We start from the raw sequence: 14815 nt of genomic DNA on the forward strand, positions 1-14815 counted from the left end.
CTCAGGTAATTTTTGTGTGAAATTGCCTATGTTGGGACTAATGAACTGTCAAAGGTGCTTTGTAATCAGGTAGTCAAAGCCATAACAGACCACAGAGGAGGCAGTATATTGTAGTGGAAAGAGCACTAGCAGCCTTTTCATTCCACCAATCAACAAAGATTTATTAAGTGTCTACTATGTGCCAGGCCTGTGACACTGTCCCTCTGCCTTCCAGTAATTTCCATTCTCTTGGTTTACAAACAAAAAATATACAGTGATGAGGGGAGGGTATTAACTGGCAAAAATTAAGGAAAGCTTCTTGAAGAATGTGGCATTGGAGCTGAGACTTGTAAGAAGCTTATACTCTAGGAAGCAGAGGTGAAAGAGGAAATCATTACACAGAAGCAGGAGGTGAAGCATTTAGGAGGATAGTAAATAGGCCAGTTTGGCTGGGCATAGAGAACATGGGAGGGGGGTTGTAATGTAATGTCTGATAATCCTAGGACAATACACTAGGGCCATATTGTGAAGGGCTTTAAACACTAAAGGAATTTGTATCTTAGCCTTTAGGCAAGAGGAAGCCACTGAGGCTTCTTGAACTCAGTCAAAAGATCTGAGTCCCCTCATCTGACATTACCTGCATGCCTTTCTATACACAAGCCACAACCAGTATTTGTTTCATCATCTATAAATGAGGATCCTTGCATCATCTATTTCAATTTAATAAACAAATAGTTGTGGTATTGCACAAAGATATCTATGACATATACCTTTCAGAGAGCTCGTAACTGACTAATGGGGTTCGGGGGAGAGGAAGAATGGAACAGAATGAACCGTGACATGAGTGAATGAGGTGAGCCAGGGTCTAGGCAAAGACCACTTACCTTAGGGATGGTGGGAGAGTTAAGGGAAGGTTTTATGAAGGTGGTGTTTTGCCTGAGTTGGGCAAGGAGAGAGAGATTTCAACTGAGGTGTGCAGTTGCATTCCAGTTGAAAGCAGACGGGAGAGAACAATATAAAAATATAAAAACAAGACACTGTCTTGTCTTTGTTCAGTGGTTTTAAAGAAAAGACAAGATTGGGGAGGTAGGATGGGGTCACCTTGTAAAGTAGAGGTGTGCTGAAGGCAGCTTGTACCCCACCTCACTGATTGTTCAATTTTCAGTGTGAGCATTTACCCTTTGGAAAAGGGCAAATGCTATAAATCAGGTTTTGGTTTATTGTTTTGTTAACTATCTGGACTTAAGAAAGTGATGGGAAAATGTTAATTGAAATTAAACCTAGAAGAAAGTGTACATTTTTGCCCCCTGGAAAGTTGCTTATTAAACCCTACCCGTTCGAGAGAGCCTTTTTTGCTAGGTTCAGGACTCTATATTTTATTTAGTAGGCAATGGTGAGTCATTACAGATAAATCTGAGCAGAGGAATGACATGAACAGTCATTTATGTGTTAGGGTAAAACTACTTGGATTCATGGAATATGAGAAAAGCATGCTGTAAACTACTTAAAAATGCTAAAGCTTTCACTCTCTCCTGGTAGATGTCTGGAGTTTATGATGGCAGGACTAGACATTTTTGTCTTTGGGACAGTACCCAGCATGGCCATGAGGAACTTAGAACAGTGAAGAACCAGCAACTATCTCTTCTGCCTCCAGAGCCATGCTGGGTAGGATTCTTTGGAAGGATATTGATCCCAGAAAGGTGTGGACTAGACTAGATGAATTACTAGGTTGGATTCTGCATCCAGTGCTGTGATGGGCCAGGGGTGGTTTAAGGTAAGCAACATTCAACAAACATCTACCAGTTAGCTTTGCATTTGATTGCATTACAGTTGTCCTACAGATTCCTGGCAGAAGTGAGTGGTTTTAGTGAACCTTAAATATCAAAGCTCAAATGGAGTGGGAGCAGCTGTCTTCTCTCTCCCTATTGAGGTTATAATAGAAAGAGCACTGCATTTAGAGTCAGAGGACCTGAGTTCAAGGTCTGCTTATTTGCCAGTGTGTCATCCTGGACAAAGTCACCTAACCTCTCAACCATACTTTTTTCATCTATAAAATGATATTAGACTAGGTGGCCATTAAGGCACTTTCCAGCTCTAAGATCCTATGATCCTTATAAAATTTGGAATAACACAAAGCTGGGAAGGATGGCCATTAAATATGAAGACAGAATTGGAACTCTCCACTAATGTAAGTTCATTTTAGTCATATCAAAATCCTAGACTTGGGTTCAAAAAATTCATTGAAAAAGATAGTAGAGATGTAGCTGGGCAATAGTTCATGGGGGAAATGATATGAGGGGTTTTAGTGGATTATAAGCTTGAAAGAGCTAATAAGTGATATAGCAGCTAAAAAAATGTACTATAATCTTAGTACTATATTAATAAAAGGGGCAACTAGGTGTTGCAGTGGATAGAGTGCTGGACCGGGAGTCCGGAAGACTCATTTTCCTGCATTCAAATCTGGCCTCAGACATTCCTCATCTGTAAAATGAGCTGGAGAAGGAAATGGCAAACCGCTCCAGTATCTTTGCCAAGAAAACCCCCCAATGGGTCATGAAGAGTCAAACACAACTGAAAAGACTGAATAGCAATAATACTAAGAAAAGTGTAGTGTCCAAAACAAAATAATAAAAATCTTCTTGTCCTCTACTCTGATTAGGCCACACCTGGTATATCCTGTTGAGCTTTTGTTTATTATTTTAGGGATGACAATGAGTATACAGAAGAGGGCAACCAAGACAGTGAAACAGGTGAGGAGAGTATTAAAGGAACTGGGGCTGAGCAGAGAAGACAACGGCCTAGACAACATGATGGCTGTTTCACAGCATCTGCAGTGCAGATGACTAGATTTATTTTGCTCAGAAACAGAGGGCAAAATCAAGAGCGACAGGTGGAAGCTGAAGAGGCAGATTATCAGCCAGCTCCATATAAGGAAAAGTGGAGTGATGGGTGTCCTCAGCATAGTTCATGAATTCCCCATCCCTGGAGGTTTTCACCCAGTGGCTGGATGACCATTTATTAGGGATGTTTTAGAAGAGATCTGGGTCTATCAGGGTTTATATTTGTTAAAGGTGAATTGTGAGCCCTGGTTCTGCTACTTGCCACTTGTGTGATCTTGGGCAAGTCCTTTACTCACTCATCTTTAAAATGAGGAGCTTGGCCTAAATGATCTCTGAGATGTCCTGTCACTTTAAATCCATGATCCAGATTTTTGGAATACGCAAAGCACGGTTAGGCATTGTGTATAATAAGAAGAATGAAAAGCAACACAGTCTGCTGTCAAGCAGTTTACATTCCACTAGGCCTGGGGAGAGTTTGGTGCACAAATAATACAAGGTAGAATGACAGGGGTAAAGAAGAGGTCCGGGGAGCTCTAGGGTTGGATGATGATTCCTGAGGTGCATTCCAACTCTTAAGAGTCTATGGTGCATAGGCTTCCCCAAAGAGAAGCTGTTTCCCTCCTACCCCATCCACCTTTCCATTCCTATGGCCATCATTCTAGTTCAGGCCCTTATCACCTCCTAGGCTGCTGCGATAACCTAATGATTCTTGCTGCTAGTATTTCCATCTTCATCCAATACTCTGCCCTTCCTCGTGTACATATCTGATCATAGTAGATGAGGATGTCACCTCCATTTGTCAAACTTTCAATGAGTCCTTGTTCCCTACCACATAAAGGCAGTTAAAACCTTCTCAGTCGTGCACTATCCTGCCTTTCTAGCCTTCCCATGTGCCTGAAATGCTCTGTCCCTCCCCCCTCCGCCAATCACTTCTGCCATCTGGAGACAACACAGGATCGAAACTGAAGGAGCTGTTGGTCTTCCTAGTTCAACCCCTTCACTTTACAGATGAGAAAACTAAGGTCCAGAAAGGAAAGGTGATTTCCCCATTGTCACACAGGTAAGTCATTATTAGAATTGGATTTCAAAGCCAGGTCATGACTCCAAACCTAGCCATTTTTCTACCACATCTGGCTGCCTCCTTTCCATCAGTACCCATGTGAAATGCTATCTCCTCCAGAAAACCTTTCCTGATATATCCAGTAATAATCTTTTTTTCAGGGACCTCATGAAGCTCTTAGAGATTACATGCATCAGAGGCGGCTAGGTGACCCAGTGGATAGAGTACTAGACTTCAGAGTCTGGACCCAAGTTTAAATCCAGCCTCAGAAGCTTACTAGCTGTGGGACTCTGGGCAAACGACTTAACTGTGATCTGCCTCAATTTCCCCATCTGTAAAATGGGGATAATAACAGCACTGGTTGTGAAGATAAAATATAAAGCATTTTGCAAACCTTAAAAAGTATTATGTAAATGCTATTATGTTGTATGTACTTATGATCCACATTGATTTTATAGTAATCTCTGTATATTACCCTCTCTACTATCTCTTGAAGGATATCTTTTTTTGGTATCTCCCCTAGTGTTTAGTAAATTATTCTGTTAATAGTAGGTGCTTATTCAATGTTAATCAAATGTAGACCTCCAGTTGGAGGTCTCTTTACGCCACACTAAAATTTAGGGTCCCTTGCAGGAGATGATGTGTGAAGCAACTATGCATAGGGTGGGTTTAGTAGAGATTAACTGCTGTCCCATTTATTACATCTTAAAAAGGTACAGATACCATCACCTTTTTTGGGCTGACTTGTTCTAACTCCTATATCCTTAAAGACACAATTAAAATTCAGAAACTTTAACATTTACTCTCCTAACTCAAAAGGAAGAACTAAACAACTGAACAGATCAGCTCCAGGCTGAAAGGTGGTCATGTCTCACTGAAGCATTCCTATAGCAAATGGATTTAAAAGTTGAGAGCCTGATGTTGAAGCCTGAACTCTGCTTCTAAAATGGGACACATTACCTATTTAAGCCTTAGTTTCCTTATCTGTAAAATGGGGATAATTATCTTTGAACTACCTACCACCCTAGTGATAATGCTCTGTAAACTGTGATGGACTATGGAAATATTATTAATTATTTGAGGAAAACAGTGGAAAAGTCAGCACCAGCCCCTCTCATTAGTAGCCCTTGATGTTTTTACCCTTAACTCTTGGAAGCAAGCAATCTTGTATTATAGAACGATACACAGTAATACTAATTAGGGAAGACAAATGTATTCTTCCTTCTGTATTTATTGTGAACAGGCAAAACCAGATCACTAGTGTGGTCACAAAACTACCCGAAGGACCTGATCCTGCAGAAGGTGAGCAGTGACCATGACTAACAAAAAATTCCAAGTGAAGGACCAAAAGTTTAATTACAAATTCAGACTTATACTTTGTGGGAAAAAAAATAAAAAGAATGAGCCAGCTCTTTAAGGAACTTTATAAAAGTGCTTGACTTGCTGAGATACTTTTAGTTACCCAAGTGTTTGAAATTACAGTTGAAGGAAAATTCAAGAATGAAATTCCAATACAATATTGTATAATTCAATGCTGCTGTTCCCTGATTAGTGAAAGCATATATACAAACTAGAATTCTGGAGGAAAAAAAAGACACAAATCTTTAAATTAGGATCTCCCCCAAAGGGGCTGGAGATGCTGATATTTACAAAAGAGGTGACATTAACATAAGAGTTATCAGAAAAAAAAGGAAAAATATATCAAAATTGAGATAGGACAGAATTAAGAGGGAAGTATTATCTCCTTGGTTCATTAGAAATGAATAAAAGCATATGATGGTATTTCCAATTATTAACTGGCTAATTATAAAAGGATATAATTTTTGTTTGTTTGAATGAAACACACATACTGGGGCTTTCATATGACTCACATAGGGGCATTTCCTGGTCATGGATTACAAATTCCCTGTCAAATAAAAGGTAAGGCTTGTCATTAGTTGGTCAAAATCCACTGATATGAAATTCAAGTCTGAAAGCTAAACTGAATTCTAATAGGGTTCTTTGAAGTCCTACATACTTAAGAGTCTTGGTATTCTGACATAATCATATAAGAACAGTAGTTTGTTTATTTGGTTTACTTGATGTTTTAAAACCACCATATTCTGATAATTTGTACTAAAAATTTCCCTGGCCAGACCCCTTCTCTCTTGTCAAACTGTGAGTGCTGTGCTCCCCAGTTTCCCACACCAAGCAGAAGAATGCACCAACTGCTTATTTTACTTCCTTTTTATTTCAATATAACATGCGGTAAAAAATTAACAGGATTTGTTAGCATTTACAATGCTTACAAAGAAAGTGGACTTTCTAAAAGCATTTTTAGTTAAGATTTAAGAAATCTCTCTAATTAAACACTTACAAATCTATTTTCAGATGTTTAGTTTGGACCCAAATGTAAAGTTTCATTTGGTAGGTATTTGTATTTCCTGTATATCTGCAGTATTTTCACATAACCTCTGGTTCTTGGGATATCCAGCCCCCCAGTACCCTTGTACAGCAGGAAAGACATATACATGTGGCCACTTAAATTAAAGGAAAAAATGGAATAAGGGAGACCCCCAGGCTGCAAAAATATATACAAGCATTTGCCTTTTCTGGAACTAAACATTTCATCCATAAAAATATTTAACAGCCAAACCCTATAGAACTAGGGCTATGGCTATTTCAAATATAACTATTCTGTATCTTAAAAATATAGGGCAGAAAGCCTCTTGGGTGATATTTATACATTTTAACACTATTTCTATGTCTGTAGATGAATCATGATGCATTATGTAGAACAAAAAAGGTCTACTTTCTTACATTATCTCACTTAATTTTGTAAGCCTCTCTTGTAAGTCTCTTAGGTAACTAAATTTCATTATGATAATTCACCTCACCAGGAAATCTTTATAAGGCTTTGTTTCCTCCAGAGCCCGTCACATACTGCAAAAATTTGGTCTTATTTGGGTAGCTGGTAATAATTTACTCAGTAAGACTGTCTCATATCCTCCCAACAGGAAAAAATAGCAGGTCTCTGCTTTAAAATCAGCTACGGCTTTAGGAAATCACACTGCATTTCTTGGGGTGTATGGAAGGGATGTGTAAAAATAAAATAATAAAATCAAACAGGATTGGGAGAGCCTCTTTTCCCTTTTATACTGACAGGCAATCACTGGACAAGGCAGCCCATTCACTCGTATGAAATCTGTGTTTTAAGATTCTAGTGTCTTAGAGCCTAAGTATGCTTAATATCTTAACAGATTTTTGTTTGTTTGTTTTTTTGCTCTAAGATTCAACTGTGGAAGAAACAAAAATGTTTTCTTCCAAGTGGGGCTAGATTCGCTTTCTGACAAGCACCATTTACACCTTAGGCTCCATCCCAACTGCAATCTATCCCCAGACAGACTCTGTGGGGGCACAATGAGGAAAGACAACACACATACACACACACACACACATAAAAGACTCAAAGTGCAATAATTAGCAAAAATCAAGTCTAATCTTAAAAATTAACGGAAAATAGAAATTAAAAACTGCTGAATTTTAAAGCAAAAGTAATAATTCAACTAAGCTCAGGCACAACAAAGAACCGAAATGACTACCTTAACATATGATGGGGAAATGATCAGTCTGAATACAGAGAGAGAACATTTCACAGGTAACTGAGTAAACACAGATGGGCGTTCTTCAATTCATTAAAAAAAAAAAAAAAGTTTCCCCCAAAATGAAAATATAATTAATTTCTGGGGATGTTTTACATTTGTAGAGTTTGAATTAGAAGGTAAACAGTGTATAAGGTGGCTTGTTCAACACCACTTAAATGTTTAAAAAAAAAAAGGAATTATCTGAATATGACACAATTGCAAAGGTCAAGAGATGGAACATCTCTCCTTTTCCACCACCAACATAAATCTGTAAAAATATTGGACATATACAACCTAACCTATTTCAATTCCAGGTGAACTTTTGCAAACAGTATACAACTGTAGTGTTTATAGAGGGATTTTGTTTGGCTACCTAGCACCTCTCTGGGTGCTCCTTCCCTCTGTTTGCTCTGTCCTCAATTAAACTGCTTGTAGTCAAGTTTGCCAGACCTGTCTCATGTACACAGCCAATGTAAACAATCCATCCTATTCCCCAGCAACTTTCCTACAGTGTTAGCAATGCCTAGGCAGTTAAGCATCTGCACTTCTGAATTCATTTTTGAAGTGGCACTGAACGGCAGAAGGTATTTGTGAACAAATGTGATAGTTCTGGATCACTTCCAGAGGTGACAATCAAAATGACGCAAAATGGAGAACAGTCAGGCCAAGCTGCAGTGAGAATAGGCACGTGAGCTGGATGCTTGCTCCTGGTACCTGGGAGTTGGCTTAAGCTTGAACTGATAATCCCTCTTTACCAAGAAGCTTATGATGAAGAACCTGTACACTGCAGCTATAAAGGGACTTCCCAGAATGTCTGCAGCTCCCCCAAAGAAAAATCTACCTCCAAAGGAAAGATTTGACCAAATAAAAGGTTAAAGAAACATTCTTGTTGAGTAAAACAAGGCAGGTGTCATTGCTGTGTTAAATCTCAAGTTAAGTCAGATTTAATCTGTAGCCATGTCACTTGAAGATCTTTTTTCTGGAAGGGCTCGGTAGAAATCCAGAATTACTGGGGCATCAATCGCAATGATAACATTAATTTACTTACACACAAATAACTCTTAAAACAGTCAGAGTCCAATTTACAAGATGTGCAACAAGCAGAAGAGGTGAAGGACAAACATTGCAAATGAATTCATGTCCTTCAGGGGTGCAAATTCTCAGAGGTTACTCTTGTCCAAATCCTTCTGTTTCCTCAATAGCAAATAACAGTTTTTCTTTCAGTTGTTCATAGCTCTTGTAGGGTGGTAGATCCAAGCGGTTAAAACTAAAAGTAAGAATGATCAGCATGAGGGAAGCAAACTCGTAAGGAAACACAACAAAGAAACTAACAAAATGTTTTACCTTTGGGGCTTAGTTGCTGCCAGAGAAAGAAGACTCTTTATATACAGAGTTTTACTTGATCCCTCCAGGTTTTCTCCCTCCTCAGATTACCTTGTATTAACTTATCAGAGTACTTGTATCCCTACAGTAAAATATAAGCTCTCTGAGGGACTGTTAGCACTGGAAATAAACATGCCTGGTACAGAGGTGGTAATCAACAAGCATTTATCAAGGACTTATGGATAAGGCACTTCTTTCTCTAAAGGCTGAGATCACAAAGAAAAGTAAAAATAATGCTTGCCCTCAAGGAGTTGCCATTCTAACATAGGAGATAATGTAACAAATAGGTACAGATATCAGAATACACAGAGCAGAGACAATGTAATAAGACGGGGGCAGACTAGCAGTCCTGCTTAATTGCATGCCTTGATTATAAGTTCTCTCTCTAGTCTACCATGTGGAAGAGGAGGCTGTCTCTGTTAGGAACTGCAAACTGATGTAATTAATAATGGCAATTGCATCTGGATACTTCAGTCTAGACCTAGTGCTTTGGCCCCAGGACCTAGATTGTCCTCTAAGGAACTTTCCCAGTCTTAAAAGTACATGATACTAGAGGGAGAGGAGGAAGGAGGAGAGATGATGGGTGTGGTACACTACATATTCTGTCAGACACCATGGATGTATTTTGTTGACCTGCTTTTGTTTCTCTTTTTAATATTTTTATTATGAGGGATGGGTCACCGGCTAGAGGAGAGGGGAGGCACAGATGTGGAAACAAATGTGATGCAAGAACAAAAAGACATCAAGAAAAATAAGATTTTTTTTTAAAAGTCTGATAACTATGAAGAAAGATCAAGCATTTTCCTAAAACCAATATAAAATAGTAAAGAAGGCAAAGCTGAAAACTCACTAATTGTGGAAGTGAGTTTTAAAATTTACTTTCGTGGCTCAAGATGAATATGCCAAGGAGGTGGTATAATTTTAAAAAGAGAAAAAAAATCAGAAATGCTGTTCAAATTAATGTTCTTATTCTTTCACTCATATTGCAGAAGTAGCTTTGGAATCTTGTTGAAGTCTAGATATCCATAAACTGAAGTCTGCTTATTCTCACCAGGCTGTTTTCTGTCATTCTAATATAAAATACTGTGGTGGTGGTGTTTTTTTTTAAACATAAAAAATACTATCTTTTAAAAAATGAGCAAACAAAGGAAGTGTCTTTTCCCAAGTAGTGCTAGGAGGTAAGTTCTTATCTAAACATGAAAAAGATGATAATAAAAGATAAAGAAATTCTGACCTCATAAAATCAAGGCCCTTTAGCACAAACAAGATCCATGGACTTAGAAGAAAAACTGTAGAGTTGGGAAAAATGTCTGTATTAAATATCTCTGAAAAAAAGTCTGATTTCCACGATCTATAAGGAATTGATACAAATAGATAAGACTTCAAAGGCAGCCAAAGGATTCATACCCTTGACATTTCTGGAAAGTTTTCAAACAAAGAGTCCCAAACTTTCAGAAGCCACACCAACCTCTAAATCACTATAAGAGAAGTAGAAATTAAAATAGTTTTGACGTCTCAGTTCTATCTCATGATCAAAATGACGGAAAGAGTCAGTGAGAGAAGGGGCAGGTGAAGAAAAACACTGTTGGTACATCTGTGAACTGCTCTGATAGTTCTTGAAGACAATTTGAAATTAGGTGAGAAAAGTCACTAAGTTGTCGATAACCTTCTGACCCACTGTTGGGCATAAAGTCCAAAGGACAAAGATGAACTAAAATATTCACAGCAGCACTTTTTGTGGTATCAAAAATATTGGAAACAAAGTTAGGGCCCAAAAACTGGGGAATGGTTAGAGACAGTTATGGAATATGCATGTACATATAATCCACTATATGAAGAATTCTGGGAAGTGTTGACATAAATTGAGTATATGAACAGGAAGACAACATTCACAATGACCATATTAACATAAAAAAGCATAGAGGAAAATCCTATAAGAAGGAGAATCATATTGAAAGGTGAAAAAATGCATCATGAAATACCCCCTCTCCTCTCTGTAAGAGGGAATGAATATCACTGAAGGACTAACTGGTTTTGCTGCACTGTTATCTTTGTTATAAGGGAGGGTGTTTGGGGGAACAGTGTCTATCAGGAAATGATTGTGGTGTGAAAACAAAAGGCATCAGACAGTAAGTAGATAGGGAGGAAAGAGGCAACCAGTGTACATGACATTCTGGAATTAGGGCAGTGAAAGCTATAGACACAGAGCATAAAAGCAAGACCTGAATATATTTGTAGGCAGTGGGAAAGACGTCAATATATAAAAGAGAGGAAAAGATGTGAAAAGAATGACTAATGGGGCAAACTCCTGAAAGAGGTGGAAGGGAAGAAGATATAAGGAGAGAAATTAGTCTTAACTAGGAGAAGGGTCACCTTTTCCTTTTTTTTTTCTTTCTTTTTTCACCTCTTCTTCAGAAACTGAAACAAAGGACAGGCTGGGTAAAGAGGGAATAGGGAGTTTTGAGCTATGAGAATGGGAAGAGGACTCTTGAAATGGCATAAAGTAGGAGGTGAGGTCATCTGCTGGGAGGGAGCAAGCTGCCAGCAGGAGAGAGGCATCAGAAAATGAGCAAGTTTTGAATAGTTGCTGCAGACAGGGTGACAGAGTCAGTAAAGGAAGAATAAAAGGTTTTCTGTGCAATGGTCAGGGGCTGAGCCTCAGCTGAGATTAAACAATGAATCTGCAATGGACCCAGTTGATCTTACACAAGTATTAAGCAGCAAAGAGGGAATTTAAGATCAAGCTTTCTGACTCTTCAGTTTTTTACCATGATACTGTGTAATGTAATTATTTCCTTACAGAATCAAGTATTAGGAAAAAACAGAGGACTTCATGCTTCAAGGTTAGAGATGATTGCTAAGGTCCTTTCCAATTATGCTCTGGCAACTGTTGTAGCAATCATGTAGCAATCATTCAATTATTTTTCTTCACCAAGGAAAAACACTATTTTTCCCCAGTATCATATTTATCCAGCCCCTCCCTTTTCCCACTTTGATTTGTCTTGCTTTTTAATCATCATTAGCTGAAAATTCAGTACATAATTAATTTATTGATGTTTTCTTCTTTAAATTAGCCTTCACTTCCCAATGACTAGCATCCCCATTAGAAATGTCCCTTGCTGAAACAGATAAATATTGGAGGGGATGTGGGGCATTAACGCAATGTTGGTAGAGTTGTGAACTGATCCAGTCATTTTGGAGAATAATTTGGAACTATGCTCAAAGGGCAATCAAACTGCGCATACCCTATAATCCAAAAATACCACGGCTAGTCTATATCCCAAAGAGATCCAACAAAACGGAAAAAGGACCCATTTGTATAAAAATATTTACAGAAGCTCTTTTTGTGGTATCAAAGAATTGGAAATTGAGGGGATCCCCATCAATAGAGGAATGGCTGAACAAGTTGTGGTATGTGATTGTGATGAAATATTATTGTGCTATAAGAAATGACGAGCAGGATGATTTCGGAAAAACCTAGAAAGACTTACATGAACTGATGCAAAGTGAAGTAAGGAGAACGAGGAAAACATTGTACACAGTAACAGCAAAATATTGTACTGTGAATGACTTGGATATTGTCAGCAATACAATGATGCAAGACATTCCCAAAGGACTCATGATGAAACATGCTAGCCACCTCCAGAGAAAGAACTGATATTGTCTGAATACAGACTGAGGATACTATTTTTCCTCTTCCTTCCTTTCTTTTTTTGGTACGAGTCTTCTACAAAATGACTAATGCGGAAATGTTTTACATGATTGCATGTGTATAACCTATATCAAATTGCTAACTGTCTCCAGAACTGTCCTCCCTCAGGGAAAGGGAGAAAGGGGAATAGAATTTGGAACTCAAAACATTAAAAAAACTAAAAAAAAATTTGTTTTAACGTGTAATTGGGAAAAAAAATAAAATATTAAAAAAAAAAGAGGGACAGCTAGGTGGCACAGTGGATACAGCACCGGCCCTGGATTCAGAAAGACCTGAGTTCAAATATGGTCTCAGACACATGATACTCACTGTGTGACCCTGGGCAAGTCACTTAACCCCCACTGCCTAGGCACCCCCCCCTTGCAAAAAATGTCTTTTACGGAAATATAATTAAACAAAACAAACCAACATGTTAACATGTCTAATAATGCATGCCTCATTCTGATAGTTCCTCTCTTCCCAAAAGAGGGAGGGGCATGTATCACCATCAGTCCTCAGGAGTCAGTATTAATCAGTGAACTTCTGATATCTTTCAATCTTTACACTGCTATCTGAGATCTACATTTTGAGTGATAAATATTATGTATCCTCTAAAATTCTACATATTGAGAAATAATTCAGTAGGTATAATTTCTTCATTTATGATAAATAATTAGTATATGCTAGTCTGAATGATTCTACTCACCAGGTATGACTTCTAGGTAACCAATTTTCTTTCCCAACTTTTTCAATGCAAAACTTTTGTGGTCCATTGCTCCCTATGACAGAATAAAATATTTATCAATTTTTGGTGTGTCTGGCCCGGACAGAAAATGGGCCTCTATGCAGTCTTCTACATTTTGGACAACATATTATGTCCCCTAACTGGTAAAAGGAAATACAGGAATGTAATATATGAAAAACTCAAGTATTAATGCTGAAGGAAAAAGGAGAAAATAACACAATCAATTTTTGGTAATTTACTGTGGTCACAACTTGGTTTAGATCCAGAATTATTCAACCTTTCCCAAGAAGACTTAAAGAACAAGGCCAAAATTGCTTCGGGAATTTGGGTTTTTTTCTTCCTCCCAGTGAAAAGCATCCTCTCAGTAAGCTCAATACTAATCCCATCTTCTTATGGATGACGAACATCCATGTTAATTTGTGTCAATCCAAACATTCGTGACATCTCAAATAGTTTTTGCCATTATGCTCTAATGGGCACACATCACTTTCAGACTCCTAAAGGACATACTGCCATTTTCTATTCAATTCAATTCAACAGAGTAAGGACCTATGATGTGCAAGATACCTGCTAAATGCTGTAGAGATAAGGATGAAAAATGACACAAGTCTGTGACTTGAAGGAGTTGATTTTTTTTTTTTTTGGCTAGGCAATGGGATTAAGTGACTTGCCGAGAGTCACACAGCCACTAAGTGTTATGTGTCTGAGGCTGGATTTGAACTCAGGTCCTCCTGACTCCAGGGCCGGTGCTCTATCCACTGCGCCACCTACCTGCCCCTAGGAGTTGATAATTTTAGCCCAGAGCCTGGCACTCAGTGGGCATTTAATAAATGCTTGTTGATTTTCAATCTTTAATCTCTCTCCATCCATTAGCACCTTTCCATTTGACTTTAAACATGGGCAACTTTCCCTTGCAAGTCTCAAAGCAAATGCGTTATTTTAAAAATTACTTGCTTGACCCTGCTACTCCTTCCAGCTTCTGTCCTATTTTTCTTTCCTGTCCCCATCATATTACAACAGAGAGTGATCTGTGTTCATCATCTTCCTTTCCTCATCGTCCATTTTCTCCTTAATTCCCAGTAATCTTGTTTCTACCTCTCCTGCCCCAAACTATTTTCTCAAGGTCATCTTTTAAACAGATCCAGAGGCCTTTCCACTTTCTCCTTCTCTTGTGACTGCCTCTCTGTGGCATCCAAGCCTTCTTTTTAGCACTGTCTTCCTTCATAGGTCCTGTCCCACTATACCATCCTGGATCTTTTCCTTCTTTTTCAGCCATTCTTCTATCTCCTTCACATGTCCTTCATTCTTCTGATTTCTGCTCTCCTTTTCCCTAGAGAGCATATCTGTTCTTATACTTTCAATTATCACCTCTATGAGAATATTACTCCAAAATCTAACCCTGGGTGGGGAAGAAGCATGTACAATAAGCACCTACTATAGAATTAAAGGATCTGGGTTCAATTTACATCCTGTGTGACCTTGGGCAAGTCACTA

General features: G+C 38.4%; 1 protein-coding gene across 4 annotated transcripts in view; it reads right to left on the reverse strand.

The window, feature by feature from the left end:
- Positions 1–5098: 5098 nt before the first annotated feature.
- The window catches only part of ITCH (itchy E3 ubiquitin protein ligase), a 143945-nt gene continuing 134228 nt past the window's right edge, over positions 5099–14815 (reverse strand). For 3 of the 4 annotated variants that reach the window (XM_027867086.1, XM_027867087.1, XM_027867088.1), the window contains 2 exons: positions 13283–13355; positions 5100–8769 (listed from right to left, as the gene is read on the reverse strand). In XM_027867086.1, coding sequence (XP_027722887.1) covers positions 8670–8769; positions 13283–13355 — 173 coding nt within the window. In that variant the 3' untranslated portion in view covers positions 5100–8669. Of the gene's footprint in view, positions 8770–13282; positions 13356–14815 lie in introns of all 4 variants that reach the window. The other variant, XM_027867089.1, reaches the window with a different exon arrangement.

The sequence above is a fragment of the Vombatus ursinus genome, unplaced genomic scaffold (assembly GCF_900497805.2).
Source record: "Vombatus ursinus unplaced genomic scaffold, bare-nosed wombat genome assembly UNPS02014785.1, whole genome shotgun sequence".
NCBI lineage: Eukaryota > Metazoa > Chordata > Mammalia > Diprotodontia > Vombatidae > Vombatus > Vombatus ursinus.